We start from the raw sequence: 21,083 nt of genomic DNA on the forward strand, positions 1-21,083 counted from the left end.
TATTTTGGGCATACCTCTATTTTAACAAAAGCACATCTATAATAATAAAAACATAATATGCAAATCGACCGAACAGCCAAACGACCGTCCAGATGACCTTCCAGATGATCACGCTATGACACCCACTGGCGCCAGGCCAGCCAAGGCGGGTGCAATTCGATTGGTCAAAGGCCTGGGCATCGCCCCATGATCGCCCTACAGAGGGAGGCCCAGGCCACCAACCGGTTGGCTGCAGTGGGTGGGTGGGGCCTCCCTCTCTGAGGCGATCCATTGTGGAGCCTCGGCCGGGTGGGCGGTGCCTACCTCTTTGTGGTGATCAATCGCAGGGCTCCCAGACTGTGAGAGGGCACAGGATGGGCTGAGGGACCCCCCTCCAGTACACACATTTCGTCCACCGGGCCTCTAGTTAAATTATAATGCTTTATCTGTTGATGGCATCTTCATTCATCTTTCCAGCTTAGCAACTGAAATAATGCTTGACATAGGAAGTGCTTAATAAATGTTCTTGAGTGACTATCTATATATATAAAAACGTAATATGCAAATAGATCGAATGGCAGAACAACCGAACAACTGGTCGCCATGACGTGTGCTGACCACCAGGGAGTGTGCGCAGAACATGGCAGGTGTTGGCAGAGCACGAAACATGCAGGCATCAGCCACGGCGGGATGGTGGAGCAGGTGAGCAGGGGTGCCAGACCAAGGCGGGGCGCTGGTCACTGTTATCGGGTCATTACTGATAATTATTTGCTCCCATGTGCCAGGGTCCTGCTGGGCACTCACACCTGTTGCTGGAGCCAGCCCTGCTTGCATCCGCTGCAGGCACCAAGTGCCGATCCCGATTGCTTGGTGCCATCAGCAGATGCAAGCAGTGGCTGCTAGCCCTAATCGCCCCTGAGGGCTTCTCTACCTCCCCCTGCTCCCAAGGGGCAATCAGGGCAGCAGCCGCCACCTGCAACTGCTGATGGTGCTGGGTCCACTTGTACCTGCTGCTGGAACTGGCCCCAATCACTCTGCACCATCAGCTCGTGGGAATGGCAGCAGCGGGAGCGCAGAGGATGGACCGAGACCCGGCCCTGTGCCCACCATAGCCTCACGGCCCACAGTTCCTTTCAAGGTGCATGAATTCTTTCACTGGGTCCCTAGTCTTATAATAAACGAGTCTCAGGTGCATCGTATGCATTTATTATAACATTCAAGTACTAAGAGCTGGTTAAGGCGCAGCTCCACAGGTCTTTGGTTCCTCCAAACATGCCAAGCTCACTGCTACTTTCAAGTCACTCTTTGGGATGCTCCCCCTTAATGCCCCATCTCATACTGTTGGCTGTTGCTTTCGCACTGTTGCTTTCTCAATTTCAGCTTTTCAGAGAAAGCCCTCCTGATCACCCCATCTGCAATAGCACCTCGTTACTGTCCTTCATCACAGCTTCTTCTCATTCGCGGCATAGCTGGGTCCACTGCCTGCTAACTCTAGTTTGTCTGCTCTTCACTGCTCCCAGTCAGAACGTAAACTCCCTGAGAATGGATCTCTTGCTGGCATTCTTCACTGCTGTATTCCTAGTGTCTAACACAGAGCATAAGACCTAGGAAGCACTCTGAAAACCCACACAACCGAGTGAAGAATCAATGAGAACCCTGGATCCCTCACTCCGCCAGGGGCAAATTCTGGCTCATGGGCTGCATTCCACCTGCTGGTGAGTACTGTTGGTAATACTCAATGTTTTTGAAAAATCTGAATGAGTTGTCAACTTTAAAAAATTAGATGTCATTATTTCTTCAAATAGGTTTTCAATATCTTGCTCTCTCTCATCTTCTGGCACCCCTATAATTCTGATGTTGGTACGCTTGAAGCTGTCCCAGAGGCTCCTTACACTATCCTCGCATTTTTGGATTCTTTTTTCATTTTGCTTTTCCGGTTGGATGTTTTTTGCTTCCTCGCATTTCAAATCATTGACTTGATTCTTGCGCTCCTCTGGTCTGCTGTCGGGCGTCTGTATAATATTCGTTATTTCAGTCTGTGTGTGCTTAATTTCTAGTTGGTTCCCCAATATAAGATCGAGGGTCTTATTAGTTTTCGTGTAGATCTCATTAAGTTTATCGGCAGCTTCTAAACAGTTCTTGAGAGACCTTAAAAGTGTGGTTCTGAACTCTATTTCTTCCATTGAAAACTTCCCCCACCTGGTGAAAGAAATGGACTTACAGGTCCAAGAAGCTCGGAGAACCCCAAACAAAAGGAATCCAAAGAGGACCACACCAAGACACATCATAATTAAAATGCCAAGAGCAAAAGATAAAGAGAGAATCTTAAAAACAGCAAGAGAAAGAAACTCAGTTACCTACAAGGGAATACCCATACGACTGTCAGCTGATTTCTCAACAGAAACTTTGCAGGCCAGAAGGGAGTGGCAAGAAATATTCAAAGTGATGAATACCAACAACCTACAACCAAGATTACTTTATCCAGCAAAGCTATCATTCAGAATTGAAGGTCAGATAAAGAGCTTCACAGATAAGGAAAAGCTAAAGGAGTTCATCACCACCAAACCAGGATTATATGAAATGCTGAAAGGTATCCTTTAAGAAGAGGAAGAGGAAGAAAAAGGTAAAGATACAAATTATGAACAACAAATATGCATCTATCAACAAGTGAATCTAAGAATCAAGTGAATAAATAATCTGATGAACAGAATGAACTGGTGATTATAATAGAATCAGGGACATAGAAAGGGAATGGACTGACTATTCTTGGGGGGGAAAGGGGTGTGGGAGATGTGGGAAGAGACTGGACAAAAATCGTGCACCTATGGATGAGGACAGTGGGTGGGGAGTGAGGGCGGAGGGTGGGGCGGGAACTGGGAGGAGGGGAGTTATGGGGGGGGGGGGAAGGAACAAATGTAATAATCTGAACAATAAAGATTTAATTAAAAAAAAAAAAGGAAAAAAAAAAAAGAAAAAAAAAATTAGATGTCACATTTTTTCAAAAATTTTAAAATTCATGCTTCTTTTGAAGGAGAAGTGGAAATACAGGGCCTACAATCCTAACTGGAAAGTCAGCAGTGGTGGCCTGCTTTGGAAGGCTATCACCAGATGCCCCACCCACACCTGCCCCCACATTGCTCATTCACATGCCCTCTGGCCCTAAAGGTGGTTTAATTTTAACCCCGATCTCTTCTACTAAAGGTCTCTCTGTGACCCATGCTCTATATCACACCCACTCAACTCCTATAAACCCTGCCCACATAGATTGCTGTTGCTAAGTCTTGGACTATATCTTTAGAGATGAGTTAGCATCTCTGCAAGATGACATGAAGAAATTATATAATTAATTACAAAACGTGAAATCATTATACATTAGAATAAAATGTAGGTGAGTGTTTAACAGATCTCAAGGTTATGGAAGAAAACTATTGTTAAAATATTTACAGAGAAAATGAATCAGGAAGAAGTAGATAATACAATTATGACTAAGGATTATCGACCTTCATTAAAATTTACTGGGGAAAAATAAACCCCAATAGTACAGATAAACACAGTTTTAAGTAATTCACGAGAGAAATAGAAATGAGCAAATAACATATTGAAAAATAATCCATTTTATTAGTAATCCCAACTATGTGACTGAAAATTAGATCCCATTTAATCTACAATTCATTAATTTATTTAACACACATTTATTGAGGGGTTACTATGTTCTAAACACTATTTGCTTGGCAAATATTTTTTAAATGGTCATAATTTTAGAATCCAATAAGATTCTGTAAAAACAATTTTATAATATGCATTAATAACCATAAAATAGTTACTACCCTGCGACCTAGTAATTAAACTTTTTGGAATTCAATCTAGAGAAAGAATCAGCATAGCAGGCAAAGATTAATGTATGAGGATATTATTCATGGCATAATTTATAATATCAAAAACATTAGAAACCTAAATGTCTAACAATAAGGAGTGACTCAATAAATTATGGTACATTCAAACAATGAACAATTATGCAGACATTAAAATTACAATCTCAAGACCATTTACTGAGATGGGGAAATGCTTATAAAAAAATTTTAAAGCTGTACTTTAAAAACAATTTCATATGGCCAGCTTAAAGTGATCCATTCTTTCTTGCTTTATGAGCCTAGGAGTTGTTTTTGCTTTCTAGTGGCTTGCTATCTAATACTCCTTCACTTTCTGTAAAGTATATAATATTTCTCCATATAATTCTTATTCTAGTGGGTATTAAACAGAGGGTATCACATATTCATATTCATAGCAGCATTATTCACAATACCCAAGATATTAAACAACCTAACTATCCATCACTGGATGAATGGATAAAATGTATTCCTAGTATCTAACACAGTGCATACGATCTAGTAAGCACTCTAAAAATCCACACAACTGAGTGAAGAATAAATGAGAACTCATATATATATATATATATATGTACATATATATATGTATATATATATGTGTGTGTGTGTGTATATATATATATATATATATATATATATATATGACATGTAGGTTATGATTATTACAACAGCTTTATTAACTCTTTGTCCCACTCTGTGTGTGTGTGTGTTTACACACACACAGTGGAAGCTTATTCAGCTATAAGAAAGAAGGAAATACTGCTGTTTCCAACAACTTGGAGGAACCTTGAGGGAATTATGCTAAGTGAAATAAATCAGACAAAGACAAATACTGCATAATATCACTCTTATGTGAAATCTAAAAATGTCAAAATCAGAGATAGAAGAAAGTAGAGTAGTTATCAGGGATTGGGAGATAAAAGAAATGGGGAGATATTGGCCAAAGGATATAAACTTCCAGTTATAAGATTAACAAATTCTGGGGATGTTATGTGTAGCCTAGTGATTGTGGCTAATAATAATGCACCAATAATTGAAATGTTGCCAAAAGAGTAGATCTTATAAGTTCTCACCTCCAAAGAGAAATGGTAATTATGCAACTGGATGGAGTTATGAGCTAATGCTATATTGGTAGTCATTTAACAATAAATAAATGTATAAACTCAATGCATCATATGCCTTAAACTTACTGAATGTTATTATATGCTAATTATATCTCAATAAAGCTGTGGGAGAAAATAAAAGGTCTCAAACAGAAAAACAAAAATTGGTCCATGGGACCAAAGAAACAATATGGCCTAATGTATGTTAAACATATCCAAGGTACTAAACAATTCCAGGGGTCCTCAAACTACGGCCCGCCGAAAAAAATTGTTTTTTTACTTCAAAATAAGATATGTGCAGTGTGCATAGGAATTTGTTCATAGTTTTTTTTTAAACTATAGTCCAGCCCTCCAACAGTCTGAGGGACAGTGAACTGGCCCCCTGTTTAAAAAGTTTGAGGACCCCTGGAGACTGTGGGCAGTAACTATTGTATAGAAATACAGGAATAAAGGGGAGAAATAACAGGAAGAAAGCAGAATGTAAAAAAAAAAACAAACCCAAGCCTAGAGGGGTGTGAGGAGAGCATGTGGCTAACAGAAAACCTCCTAAAAGGACACATATCTTAATTTTAAGGAAATTCTCTGCATGACCCCACGGTATCAGAACTTAAGAAATTCCCTTTTTTAAGTATTTATAGTTTTATGTAGATCAGACAAGACACTTACAAGAAGCATTATTAGTTTCTTGTAACACCAACCACAAGAACGACCAAAAAGGCTGTCACGGTAGGAAAAGCAGAACTACCTCACTGCCATAAAAAGAATAACAACAAAAATTGAAAGTCTGAGGGCACCAAAATAAACTGTCTGTACAAAAGATGATTATAGTAAAACAAGGAGGAAGTTGAACCTTGGGTTTGGAATTACTGAACCGTGCAAAGGCAGAAACCAATCTGCACGGTCATCAGCATGCAGGAGCCCAGTGATCCCATAGTCACAATGAAAGCCGTGAAACCTGGACTCAACCAAACCCTTGGAGCACAGCTACATGGCTCCCTCTGGCAGCAAAGCTTACAATCACCATTCTCCTGTGTTTGCGCCTTGGCGTGGTAGCTATTTGGACAACAGGTTCAGAAGGAACTCAGCAACTGTGTTTGGCCTCCCGAGAAACCAAGTATCGGATCCTAGCCTAGAGAAAGCCAACGAAGTCACTGTGGGAAGATAAAAAGAGCACCGTGTGCTCTCTTCTATGGGTGAAAACTGAATTGTTCATGAAAACATATTTATAACCTGGCAAGGTAATAACTCTGTGTCACTATAAGAAAATGAGCAGATGTCTGTTATATACATTGTTCCATACATTTTGACATTCCTACCCCCTCATTGAGTTCCTAGAAAGAACCCATATGGACTCTTATTTCATACTAGAGGCCTGGTGCACAAAATTCGTGCACGGGAGAAAGGAGTCCCCTCAGCCCAGCCTGCACCCTCTCCAATACAGGACCCTGCCGGTTTAGGCCCAATCCCCGGGATAGGACATCCCTCTCACAATTCAGGACCACTGGCTCCTAACTGCTCACCTACCTGCCTGCCTGATCACCCATAACTGCCCCCCCTGCCAACCTGGTCATCCCCAACTGTTCCCCCCACTGGCCTGTTCACCCCCAACTGCCCCCCCTGCCAGCCTGGTTGCCCCACACAGCCTGCTGTTCAGTCGTTTGGTCATTCCACACTAACTTCCCTGCCAGCCTTGTCACCCCACGCAGCCTATTCAGTCGTTACTGTTACTGTGATGGATTCCTGGACAATTTGCATATTTAAATTGTCCAGGACGGACAATTTAATCACAAGGCTTAAAGGATTCAGCAATTCAGCATCTCCTTCCCCTTACTCAGTCTGACATTTTCTTCCTGAAGTCTGGCTTTCTTCATGTACTTCTACATTGTACCATCATGGCTCTGCAAACTACTGCTTTTCTAACATTTTCGTTTTGGAAAATTAATAAACCTCTACATATCTATTCAAGCAATTTTTACATATCTTCATTTCAGTATGTTGTTTTTAATCCCTTGTTACTTCTTCACTGCTTCTGAATCCCCATTCCTTGGACAATTTCACCATTATCCTTGAATAGAATCTGTCATCTCCAAGCATTCTCATAAACTCAAACCCATCAAAATCATTGCCTTTTTATGCTGTCTTTATTTTTAACTTCTTTCGTGTTTTGTATCATTACCTTTTGATTTATGTCTAGCTTGTGCATTATTTTCAATATCCATTATATTCAATCTCCATTCTTCTCAATATCTACCTTAACCAGTTGTTAAATTTGTATTCTCTACTCTTATACTTAATGCTTAAAGCTAAATTGACCTCACATAAGTCCTTTCTTCATTTTGACTTTTTTTTTTAAATCCTCACCTGAGGAGTGAGGATATTTTTTTCCATTGATTTTTGAAGAGAGTGTAAGGGCAGGGGAGGGGGAGAGAGGGAGAGAGAGAGAATGAGGGAGACATGGAGAGAAGGTGAGAGAGAGAGAGAGAGAGAGAGAAATATGGGGGAGACACATTGATTGGTTGCCTCCTGCTCATGACCCAACCTGGGGTGGGGATTGAACCTGCCATCAAAGTACATGTCCTTGACTGGGAATAGAACCCATGACCCATTGGTCCACAGCCTGACAGGTGCTCTAACTACTAAGCCAAACTGGCCAGGGCTAAACCATGGAATTTTTATGGTTACTCACATTATACTAGTAATATGAGATTGCACTTTTTAAAATATATTTTTATTGATTTCAGAGAGGAAGGGAAAGAGAGATAAAAACATCAATGATGAGAGAGACTCATTAATGGGCCACTTCCTGCATGCTCCCAACTGGGGATCAAGCCCGCAACTTGGGCATGTGCCCTTGACTGGAATCGAACCTGGGACCCCTAAGTCCACAGGCCGATGCTCTATCCACTGAGACAAACCAGCTAGGGCTGAGATTGCATTTTTAAACATCGTCTGTATAGAAAGGAGGTAATCTGGCTCAAGTATCTATCACTTTGCTGCTTCTAGTGATGACTTCACTGGTCTGGTTGTTCATTTCCCAATTGAAAGCTCCATGATCGGGTCTTGTTAATGACGTTGCTCACTCATACAGAGGGAATAACCTCTCCAGACAGAGCAAAACCAGCTTTCAGTCAAGAAATATGGGTGGCTATATTCCCTAACTTTCTACTGCTCACCCTGCCCTACCCTTCTTTGCTGATTCCCTTCCACAATGCTACAGCTCCTGAAGTGATTCTTTGCTCATATACACATGCTGTGTCACCACATTTCTCTATTTGTTATAGTAGCCAATATTATTTTAATTCTCAGCCTGTGATTTTATTCTTTCCACTCACATTCATTCTCTAGTCATTTCTTTTCTAGTTTGACTCAATTCCTGTCACCTGATTTCTCATTCTCTCTAAAACTACACCCTTTCCACATTCTAAATCTCTGTGTTCTACTTCCTTCAACTTGTCCTTCATCTTAGTTTTTAGTTCCTCAACACCTAAAATACTTTTTGGTCCTTCCAGCTATAACCCATCTGCCCTTATCTTTTTTTCTGTCATATACACATAGATAGAGATATAGGTATAGATATAGACATAGATATACTATGAGAGACCTAAAAATCTTCTCAATGATCCAACTATATTACAATCAATAGCACATCTTTTAGAATCTCACTGTAAATGTAAATATATACCAAAGGTAGTAAATTTAACACAAAGCTAGTATAAATGTTCAAAGACAAAAGCAGTAAAAATAACTATGATTACAATAATCAGTTAAGGGACTTACCAGGTAATAATAAGATGTAAAATGTGACATCAAAAACATAAAATGTGTGGAGTAAATGTTGAGCTTTACAATGAGATCAAACTTAAGTTGTTATCAACTTAAAATAGATTCTTATAAACATAAGTTATTATATGTAAGCCTCATAGTAACCACAAAACAAAAAACTATAGTAAATACACAAACAATAAAGAGAAAGAAATAGGCATACCACAAAAGAAAATAATCAAAGCACAAAGAAAGAGAGCAAGAGAAGAAGAAAGGAACAGAGAGAAACTACAAAAACATCCAGAAAATAATAAAATGAAAAATGCACAAACCTATTAGTAATTACTTTAAATACAAATGGACTATATTCTCTAACCAAAGAAATAGAGTAACTGAATGGATTAAAAAACAAGACCAACTATATACTGCAAACAAAAGACTTTACAGGTAAGAACACACATAGATTGAAAATGAAGGGATGGAAAAAGATAGCCCATGCAAATGGAAACCAAAAGAAAGCTGGAGTAGCTACATTTATATCAGACAAAATAGATTTTAAAACAAGGAGTTTAATAAGAGATAAAGAAGAACATCCTATATAATAAAAGCCTAATATGCAAATTGACCTAACAGCAGAACAATCAGACGGTGGGGGGTGGGGCCAGAGAGTGGGGAGTGCCAGGCCAGCCAAGGTAGGTGCCAGTGGGCAGAAGGAGGGGACAGCGATTGGGGGGCAGTAGTGACTAGTGGTGGTGGAGGGGCAATGGGGGCAGCCAGCCCCGCCCCCCGATTGGCCCACAGGTCACATCTCGCAGAGGGAGGCCAGACTGAGGCTTTGAGGGAGCGGGCCTAAGCCATCAGTTGGACATCCCCCGAGGGCTCCCGGACTGTGAGAGGGTGCAGGCTGGGCTGAGGGACCCTCCCCGCCGCCCCACCGAGTGCATGAATTTTCATGCACCGGGCCTCTAGTTACATAATGATAAAATGGAAAATCCAACAAGAAGATATGAGTTTGCTCTCACCACTCTTATTCAACATAGTACTAGAGTCCTAGCCACAGCAATCAGACAAGAAAAAGAAATAAAAGGCATCAAATTGGAAAGGAAGAAATAGAATTATCATTATTTGCAGATGATATAATACTATATATGGAGAACCCTAAAGACTCTATCAAAAAACTACTAGAACTGCTAAATGATAAATGAATTCAGTAAAGTAGCAGGATACAAAATAAATATCCAGAAATCAGTTACAATGTTATACATCAATAACAAACTATCAAAAAAGGAAACTAAGAAAGCAATCCCATTTAAAATTGCATTAAAAAATCCCTAAAAATAAATTTAGCCTAGGATGTAAAAGATCTGCACTTGGAGAATTATAAGACACTGAAGAAAGAAACTAATAAAGATACAAATAAGTGGAAGCATATACCACATTCATGGATAGAAAGAATTAACATCATTAAAATGTCCATACTACCCAAAGCAATCTATAGATTCAATGCAATTCCTATCAATATACCAATAGTGCATTTAATAGAACCAGAACAAATATTCCAAAAATTTATATGGAAGCACAAAAGAACCTGAATAACTATAACAATCTTGAGAAAGAAAAACAGAATTGAAGGAATCAAACTACCAGTCAGAGAAATACAAGTACCATATGATTTCACTTATATGTGGAATCTATTAAACAAAATGAACTAACAAAAGAAATAGAAACAGACTCATAGATACAGAGATCGGACTGACAGCTATCAGAGTGGAGGGGGCTTTGGGGCTGGGTGAAAAAGGTGAAGGGATTAAGCAAAGAAAAAAATCTCATAGACACAGACACCAGCATGGTGATTACCAGAGGAAAAGGGGGTGGGGAGGAGGTAGAAGAGGGTAACGGGAGGATAAATGGTGATGGAAGGAGACTTTATTTGGGTAGTGAACACAATATAAGGATGATGTGAGCCTGGCTTCTGGCTGAGTAGTGTTTCCCCTATGGGAGCACACTGACCACCAGGGGGCAGCTCCTGTGTTGAGCATCTGCCCCCTGGTGGTCAATGCATGTCATAGCGACCGGTCATTCCACCATTCAGTCAATTTGCATATTAGCCTTTTATTATATAAGATGTCATCCTAATGAATCCAATAAAAATTAAAAAAACAAGAAGATATGAGATTTGTAAACATTTAGGTACCCAATATAGGAGCACCTAGGTATATAAAGCAGATATTAACAGACCTAATGGGGAAAATAGGCTGCAATACAATAACAGTGAGGTACTTTAATACCCCACTTACATCTATGAACAGATAATCTGGACAGAAAAATCAATAAAGTAATACTGGCCTTAAATGAAACCAGATGGACTAACAAATATTTATAGAACATTGCATCCAAAGAATACACATTCTTCTCAAATGCACATTGAACATTTTCCAAGATAGATCACATGTTAGGCCACAAAACAAGTCTTAATAAATTTAAAAGGATTGAAATGATATCCATCATCTTTTCTGACCACAGTATATGAAGCTAGAAATTAATTACATAAAGACAATTTACACCATACACAAAAACCATATAAAGATATAAACATCATACCTGATGGGCCAGAATATAAATATTGTGTCCAACATCTTTTGGGGAAACACCATCATCTCCACCCTCATCGTCTCCATGATCGCATTCCAGTCCTTGGTTATAGGCGTTCTTCATCACATCCACCTATCAAAGACACAAAGGGGAACACCAAGGCTTGGAATGCCACAAACAACATGCATTTTACATTGTTTATGAGATATAATGGAAAGCTAGAACGCTTCCTAAGACTTGAAAAGTATCAAAGAGCTCTAAATGAAAATGGCCTTGGAAACACTCTTTAGTTAAATTAGCACAGAAGTAGTTCCCTACAATATTCTTTGTTTTCCTTGGAGAATTTTGCTTTGATTTTTGAATGCTGATAGTGCCATAAGTTCCCATGAATTAGGAGACTCTGGAACTGTAATATCTAGCTGTTATTTATTAAGTTCCTTCTAGGTCATAGGGACCCATGGTGGTGGACATCATCCTCTGCACTGAGGACCCAATGGTGGATACAACAGAGTATCTGCCCTCAAGTGATGAACACCATCTAGAGCAGCAGTCGCCAGCCTTACAGACCTCACAGACCACCAGTGGTCTCCGGACCACCAGTTGGCAACTGCTGATCTAGTGGGGGCCCTGGCCTGTGTGGCTCAATTGGTGGGGTGTCATGCCATGTATCAGAAGGTCACAGGTACTATTCCCAGTCAGGGCACATCCCCGAGAGGTTGCTGGCTCTGTCCCTAGGAGGGGGCGTGCAGGAGGCAGTTGATAGATGTTTCTCATATCAATGTTTCTCTCCCTCTCCTTTTCTCTCTCTCTAAAATCAATAGAAATATGTATATTTTTAAAAAAGAGATGAACACAATAATTCTACAGCAGGACTTAAGTTTGAGGCACCAATTAAGAATAGGGCATGGGCACTAACTCAGTTAAGAGGTTGAGGGTGGGCCATAAGGAGGAAGTGGATGATGAGATCAATGTGTTGTAGGCAGAGAAAACAGTATTTTAAACGGGCTATTGTACAGTGCTGTTCTTGAATAAATATATAACCTATTGCCCCTTTTAATTGACACATTTTAAATACAATGTCAATTTTTATTGTTCAAAAGATATATAATGTTTGAGGGATACAAACATTTTTTACATATCTTCCTAATATATTCCAATATACAAACAAATGCAAGCTCTTCTTACTCCTCTTAACCCACTGCCTTGCAGATACTAGGCTCTCATTATACATATGGTAAATCAAAATGTATCTTATTTTTCTCTTTATTTTCCATCCTTGCCTCCATTCCTTACTATTTTTTTAATTGATTTGAGAGAGAGAAACGTTGGTTTGTTGTTCCACTTATCTATGCATTCACTGCTTGATTCTTGTATGTGCCCTGACTGGGGATCTAACCTACAACCTTGGCATATCGGGATGACGCTCTAACCAACTGAGCTACCCAGCCAGGGCTCCTTCCTCACTATTAAAAAGAAAGCGAAAGAATGCTTTCCATAGAATTTTCTCATGACACCAACAATGGTTCTCGTAAGACTAGGATTTAGTCATTGGAGCCTCGAGCTATAAGGTTTAAGGATGTTGTCAATGGTTTTGAAACCCGATGCTTTTAAGGTATGGTGATATTACTCCATGATTTCCATGTCACAGATGAGGAGGAAAATATAACTTCTACAATAGGAAGGCCCTCTAATGATTTCTGTGGAATTCCCATCAAGTCTCCAATTTTCTCTAGAACAAGCATTATGCAATATTTCACGGATAAAAACAAGTACAAAAGGTATTGATTTTATTTTCATTGTTCAGAAAGAGGTATACACATAATTTTTGAGTGGTACAAACATTTTTCTCACATACCTGCCTCATATATTCCAATAAAAATAAAAGCAAACTTTTATTTTTCCTGTCAAAAGACTTTGCAGATAGTTTAGTGCTAAGAGTAGATGAACCAATGAAATGATAAGGACCCAAATCAAACTGGCCTCTGCCCTCATGAGGCCTTCTGAGATATTTGTAATGTGTCATTATGCCTTGGTAGAGCAGTGAAAGCCACTAGGCTTTTTCTTGATATGCACACTACAAACTTATCCCTTTTAGTGATACATTATTAACATGGGTTTCAAAAGTTTCCTTACCAGTTCCCGGGGTCTCATGTTAAAAAGAATTCTTTCTGCATTCTCGCTGTCATGTCTGCTTTCCATAATGGCCAGCAAAAGCTTGGAGGCATTGTTCTAGAGAAACAGACTGGGTTAATGCACAAGAAAAAAATCGATTTCATGGATTAACGATCCCCTGCCTCTGTTAATTGAGATTACCAAGACCATTTTTTTTTAATGAAACAGAATTTTAAACTGCTAATTTGGTTTGGCTTATTAGCATTTTTAAATAGGATATTTTACTTTATTGTCAACACAAAATAAAAATAATAAATCATGAGAGATAAGTTACAAGGGATATTTTAAATATTGGTGCAAAAATGTTTTAAAAACAAGACTGACTTTATATATAATGCATTCAAATATTATCATACATTCTTTCACTATTTACTAATGGGCATTTCTATGATGACATTTTAACAAGACAGTAAGGTGAACTAGTATCAATGACATATTTCAGATAAATGGTATATAATTTAAAGAATTTAGTAAATTTATTTTAACATGAAACATTAATACATTATCAAATCAAAATTTTAAGTTTAAGAAATAATTACTAAAAATTAATCTATAGAATTGGAAATTCATGAGTTAGAAATACAATATAAATTTACAGATAACTAGTCCCACTGTATGTCAGTATATAAGCAACATGTTTACTACCTGGGTTACAGAAGAATAATATTTTCTATTTTTGTTTAATAAAGAATGAAAATAGTTGATGTTGTCTTTGAGGTTTTCTAAGTTGGTTTATAAATATGTTACCTCAAAAATTTTTACCTATAGGTATAAAAAATGTTTCTGATACAGTTGATTTACAATCAAAACAGGTACCACAGAGTTACAGAAAGTGTTGACCCATAAAACACAATATTCTCAACATTTAGAAAGAGGTTTCTTTACATTGCTTTCAATAGTGCTGCCCTAGAATTGTGGCAAATTGCACGATGATAAAAACTACTGGAAAGATATTTCCACAGTGTTTTTGTAATGTTCAAAATATCTCAATCTCCACATATAATCTTTGATAGGAGCACAGAAGTAGAGTCAAATGGCTTTAAGGTGGTTCTCAGTGACTCAAAATTAACATCTTACAGGAAGAAAACTTAAATTGAATCAGTTGTTTGGTATGCAGACATCTCTACACAGATTTTGTTAAAGTTGTTCAAATTAATTTTACTGAGCAGCTTTTAACACCAAATTCTATCCAACTATTTTTTTTCTTTCAGAAGTAAAATCTAAAGACTATCTTTAAATGACTATCAAAGATGATGATATCAATGTCATGGATGGACCCATCCTGAAAAGATTTTAGCATTTTGTGGGGGAAGTGGCATTAATTTTTCTGTTTCATTTAAAACTTTTACATATTTATACCAATCTTAAAACCCATTTTTATAATGTAGTATCCCATCTGTACAAACAATATACCTAAAAAAATAAGATTTCAGGATTTAAAGGAGAGCTCAAATCCTTAGAGTGATCTGAAATGACCCTTAGAATTCAAAGCTAAAACCTTAGCAACAATAGCAGTCTTCTCTAATGAACCTCACTCAGCAGGCCCAATACATAATAGCTTTAAAATACACCCAATTTCAGAATGCTATTGGCATTATGGTACTTTTTCTAACCAATCTCCTTTTTTCATACTATGTTGGAATAATAAGAATTTTGTAAATGACCTACTGAAATCTGAATCAATTTGGAAGTACAAAAGCCTATATACACCAAGAAATCAAATGCACGTGTTAGTGTTAATAGAGGGCTTTCTTTGAAACAAAACAAAACAAAATGACCTATTTACTGATTCAGCCCTTCATAGTCACAAATCAGTTAGGAAATGTAAATTAAAAAGTAAAGGGCAAGTCATGTGCATAAAAAATTCATAAAATTGTATAGTAATTGAGTATATAGAAATAAGTATGCTTAGAATCATAAATAATTAAGAAAAATTATATAAATAACATAAAATAAAACCTTACCATTTTTAATGTAGTTTTTCTCTATAATGTTATCTAGATTTTATCATTAAAAGCACTCTACCCAGGGAAGCCCCCTAAAATTTGACACTACATATCATTCTGTCTTACAAATATTGTCATATTGGCCATTATGTCAAAGCCTCATTTTTTTTTTTAAAGAAAAGTACACACGCCTCATTGTTTAGGTAGATAATGATACTTCAAATATTTCAAGTCAAATCCATTCATTTGGCATTTTTTACAAACCCTTATTTATCCAACTGTCGCATTTTGAAGAGGTATACCTAAATTGTACTTAGTAATATATACAATTTTAAATGATCCTTTTTCTACAAAGCATTTTTATTTAAACAGCTAAGAATAACTTTGTACTCTTGTGTCATTCTCCATCATTTAGTTATTTAACATAGGTCTGGGCTTGTAAATAATCAGGATGCCTATACTTTGTCTTAAATTGATGAATCATCCAGCAATTAAGTTATATCAACTAAACATTAGATTTAAAGGGGTAGTTTTAGACTAATAAAGGATTTAAAAATCCAGAGGCCAAGGCTTTTATGTGTTATATCTTTATGAACTATGGTTAAAGGTGAATTTAAGATGCAATAAACATTTTTTCTAGTAACTCAGATGAAGCTGCCTGCCATGTAGGCTTAGGCTGGCTTCTCTATCTGAAGCATGATGCTAACGAGGGAAAGGACACAAGTTCAATCTACACAAGCATCACCTTTGCTTTAATGCATGGATGGAAGGACCCAAAGCAGTACCTACTGCAACAGAAAACAGGGAAAGGATAAAAACTCACCTCTTAAAGTAAAACATTTTCTTATTAAAAGCCATTAGCACAATCTTCACATAAGCAGCACATATGTATGTTATCTATCACTATCTATACTTAGTAGCAGAATTATCAAAATATCATTCCTCTTGGCCATAAATATACAAAGTGGAAATTACATTTGCTATGATACTCGACAGACCTGTCTTAACAGGAAAATTGTTATTTAACCAATGATTTGTTTACCTGTTTAACACTAAACACAAAAATGTGGCCTTTCATAATTCACCTCCACTGAATATCATGCCTTTGTATCTCAGATTTATATAGTTTCTTGTGTACCTTCATTTGTTATTCCCATTTGAACAAAAAATTGAAGGAATTTTTTTTGTAATGTCATCTTGTTCCTGAGCTCTGATTAATGGAACTGCTGGGAAGTACGTGTACGGTTTAAGTTAAAGTACCTTATCAAAGGCAGTGTGAAATGGCTTATAGAATTTTTGGGGGGAAATAAGATTCTAATGTCAAAGGAAACAACTTTTAGAAGGAAGAGAGCCATAAAAAGAAACTGCAGCCTTCTGTTTCCACAGTCTAATAGCTGTGACTTGCCAGCTAGAATTCTGAAGTCAAGGTGAATTTTACAAATAGGTGCAGAGAGTTTCAGCACCTTTGGCTCTTCTATATAATAAAAAACATAAAATAACAACAGAAGAGACGTAGGGAAACAAAGCACCACTTAAATGAACTTCCAGAAAAGTACCCTCCAATTGAATGCCACCTCAAAGTTTATTTGACATTTTATCAGGAATTCCGTGTGCGTGGTGCTTTCACTAGCCCGTTCTGTCAATTCATTCCCTGAAAATATGACAATATCTTGGTTTCTACAAGAGCTACTTGGAGATTTGGAGGAACTCTGAAAGGGAGTTTTATACAGACAATGTCACTTCTCCCCCCTCAAAATAGTGGATTTACTCTACCTTTAGCTGGAGCACCAGGTCCATTCGATATTTACCAAGAGGATTTATGTCATTTAGGATCAGAGCAATGATAATATCAATTCCATTTGATTCATGAGTAGCAATACATGTCTAGAAAACAAAATGTTACAAAATAACTTCTCTTTAACATAAAAGCCCTAGAAATCATATGACATAAAATAACAGAATCACCTTAGTTTTTTGACCTTTAAAATATAACTAACATTTAGCTTTCGGATTCAGTGGAACCATACAAGCCAAAGGAAGTTTATTCCTCAAATCCTGGGAAGATTCACTAAGAGACAAAAACTGAGCAATGATGAAGAAACATGTTTCACTCTTCCTGATAAGTGTGGTTTGCATCTGGGACATTTTCATGCAGATAAACGTAATTTCTTTTACAATGAAATGAAATTAAAAGATGGCATAGTATCTGCCGGTCTATAATTCAGTCCTTATATGTTTTGTTAGGAAAATAAAAACATCTGGCAAAGCAAGAAGAAAGATCTTTGAAATGTACACAAGGGTTCGCTCGTTCAATAATGGGATCCCTTTGCTGATTAGTCAGGAATAATTTTGCGTGGAGAACGGCTTTCATGGTTACCTGATTTTCATGGCACGGGCCCTGGCAGTACTCAGTCAAACTTTCCAGAGTCTGGTTGACCAGCACTACATTCTTCTCATTGATGTAGAGACCCAACAGGCCCAGGCCACCAGTGGTACTTCCGCAAATGCAGTCCAAAAACTGAAGGGTCTCGCAGACAAGGTTGTAATTTGTTTTGTTGTTTTGATTCCTCAGGAAGTTCTGAAGGCAAAAGAAAATATAACCTAAGGGTTAAAAAAAAATCCCTGTGTAACTGTTTTCAGTTCTGTGTGAGTGTGTGTGGCAATGTGAAATGGAATTTCTCTATATAAGAAAGTGTTTCTATTTGTTAAATTTCTCCTAGATTTAAGGGAAAAAAAAAAAGGCTCTTAGGTTCTTTTTCCTCAAGCATCTATATTTATCAGCATAATTCTTACCAAGCATTTCTCAATGTCATTATCCTGAAACTATATAGAGTTAAATAATAGGTAATAGGAAGAGAAGAAGGAAAAGGAAACTAAAAAGAAGTTCATTAGGGAAAGAAACAATCAAATTTTCCAAGTAAATGACCCCTTATAAAAAGTGCACCTTCAAACAGTAAATGGAGGGCAACTTGGAAGCGCCTATTAAAATTTTCAGTTAACTTACAACTCCATTTCCCAAAGTTATTATTTCTATATATTCTACAAAGAGACTCACTGCACCCTGTCTGTAACAGCAAAAACTGGAAACTAAACCATACCCATCATAATAAATAACAGTAATCCAAACGTTGCAATATTGTGAAGCTATAAAAATGAGGTACATCAATATGTACTGATATAAACATAAACTAGTAATAAGTAATTTAACAATAAAATATACTGCTAAGTAAAAAAAAGCAAGTTGAGGAACACGATATAATGTGCTTTTAGAAAAGGCTGACATGCTTATATGTGCATAAAAATTTCTGGAAGGAAAGACAAATTGTTAGAAGTAATTTATTTGGGGGAGTAAACCTGGTGAGAGAGTAAACAAAAATAAAAACTTTAATTTTTAACTTAATTTATTACTTATATTTATATATTTATTTGCTTGAATTTATTTCTTTCACTTATTCTTTTTTCTTTTAGTTTGTTTTTGTAATTTTCCCCCAATTTTTTGCATGTGGCAAAATACACCCAAATTTACCACCTTAATCACTTTTAAGTGTGGAGTTCAGTGGTGTTAAATATATTCACAATGCTGAGATACCATCACCATCCATGTCTCTAGAACCCTTTTCATTTTGTAAAACTGAAAGTCTATACCTATTAACAATCCCCCATCAGCCTTCCCTCAGCCCCTGGCAACCACCATTCTACTTCCTGTTCTATGATTTGACTACTCTAGGTACTTTATATAAGTTGAATCACACAGTATTTGTCATTTTGTAACTGACTTATTTCACTTAGCATAATGTCTTAAGATTCATACATGTTGTAGCATATGTCAGAATTTCATTTTTAAGGCTGAATAATATTCCATCCTACGTCTATACTACATTTTATGTATCCATTTGTCTGTTGGGTTGCTTCTATATATTAGCTATTGGATAAATCCACCATTTATTCTTATTAAATACAAACTATTTTATAAGTAGCATTTTCCAAACTATTATATCCCACACTCCTATCAGTGAAATATTTGAACAGATTCTACATAATATATCTATTTCCTACATGGACAGACTAGGTGGGTCAGGAAAAGCATGAAGGCACAGCCAGTGTCCTCCCTCTGGGAGTAATGCGCCTGGCCTTTGCCTACAGCGCTGCAGCAGCCCTCTCCCAGGTGTGGTGCGGTGGTCACCAAGAGCCATGGCTTCTACCATTAATTCCCCTTGGAGAATATTCAATTAAATTTACATAAATCTTACCAATTCAGAACACCTGTAGTCTAGACCAGTGATTTTCAATTTTTTCTTAATCTCATGGAACACAAACTAATTACTAAAATTCTGCAACACACCAAAAAATGTTATTTTTTTGCAGATGTGACAAAAAAAAAGGGGTAATTTTGATTCATTCACACTGGAGAGCTATTGTGTTGGCTGTTGTCTTTTTTTTTTTTTTTAATTTGACAATCTCAGGGAAAAGAGGTCAGTGCCCCTGACTAAATAGTCAGGTATTTCATGTTTTAAAAATTTCTGTGGCACAACAGCGTGCTTCTTACGACATACCCATTGAAAATTGCTGATCTAGACCCTACTAAAGAAAACAACTTCAAACTCTGCTGTCTCTCTAATATTGAATATGTGTTCTTATAAACTATTTCACCTTTCATGTGGTTTTGCCATGGTGATGTAAGCAGTGTGTACAAATAATGCCAAAAAAAAGCCAAAACTCCTAGGTACCCCTAAGTTAATCTATCTGACAAAGGAAAATGTACCAAAGAAGATATAAGAGCAGGACTATATTAATTTACAAAGGTATCGACTTCCACTGTTGTAAAAAATCCTCTCCTATGTTAACTCTACTTCTAATAAAGACATATAAATGTAGTCTATATCCTCACTCAAGAAATAGACTGTGAATGATGAAATGCACTGAAATCTATAAAACCAGGAAGGCACAGATGAGCAAATGTGACTTTACTCAACAAATACCAGAACACTAGGATTAGATGATGCTCACTGAAGTTACAAAGATAGGAGCTGAGGATGCAAAGAATGAAACTTGACCAGCCCCAACTTTTCCTCCATAAAGGGATTTTCCTTTCATGTTTCATCACTCAGATACAAAAGTTTCTCTCCATTTCAGAAGAGCACTATTGGTGTTATTGATTGTCTCTCCAAAACACTCTCCCAAACCACTTGTTATTTTTATCCGAGTTTAATTACTTATAACCGCAGGCTGTTTTCTCAGCTTTTACACAAACTAGAACAATACCTGCAGTTCCCGGTTGTGATTCTCACACAGTAACTGAAGAAATCTCAGGATCGGCTGCATGATGGCAATTGCGGGACTCATCGTCACTTCCTCTGCAGACTTGTCCTCGGCGTTGCTCCCTTCTGATCCCGTGCACATAATGTCTATTTCTGGATCCATTTCTCTTCTGTATACACAGTACGCTTTGGATGTTGCTGAAGAAGCTTCTGTTAATTGCCCTTTCATTCCCTCTTTTAAATGTAGTGATGAATCTCTTACTGAAAACAAAGCAGCACTCTTATAGTTCTAAATTAATTTCCTTTTGCTAATTAAAATGAAAAGAAAACCAGGTACCCAAATTCTCTAACAATTGAATAAAAATCACCAGACAAGAGGTGCAA

At 37.4% G+C, this 21,083-nt stretch overlaps 1 protein-coding gene across 8 annotated transcripts in view; it reads right to left on the minus strand.

Annotated features, from left to right (window-relative positions):
- ITPR2 (inositol 1,4,5-trisphosphate receptor type 2) overlaps window positions 1-21,083 on the minus strand; it is a 439,774-nt gene that overhangs the window by 119,846 nt on the left and 298,845 nt on the right. For all 8 annotated transcript variants that reach the window (XM_059682415.1, XM_059682414.1, XM_059682412.1 and 5 more), the window contains 5 exons: window positions 20,704-20,960; window positions 17,819-18,019; window positions 17,215-17,325; window positions 13,457-13,552; window positions 11,333-11,455 (listed from right to left, as the gene is read on the minus strand). In XM_059682415.1, coding sequence (XP_059538398.1) covers window positions 11,333-11,455; window positions 13,457-13,552; window positions 17,215-17,325; window positions 17,819-18,019; window positions 20,704-20,960 — 788 coding nt within the window. The remainder of the gene's footprint in view (window positions 1-11,332; window positions 11,456-13,456; window positions 13,553-17,214; window positions 17,326-17,818; window positions 18,020-20,703; window positions 20,961-21,083) is intronic.

The sequence above is a fragment of the Myotis daubentonii genome, chromosome 2 (assembly GCF_963259705.1).
Source record: "Myotis daubentonii chromosome 2, mMyoDau2.1, whole genome shotgun sequence".
Classification (NCBI taxonomy): Eukaryota; Metazoa; Chordata; class Mammalia; order Chiroptera; family Vespertilionidae; genus Myotis; species Myotis daubentonii.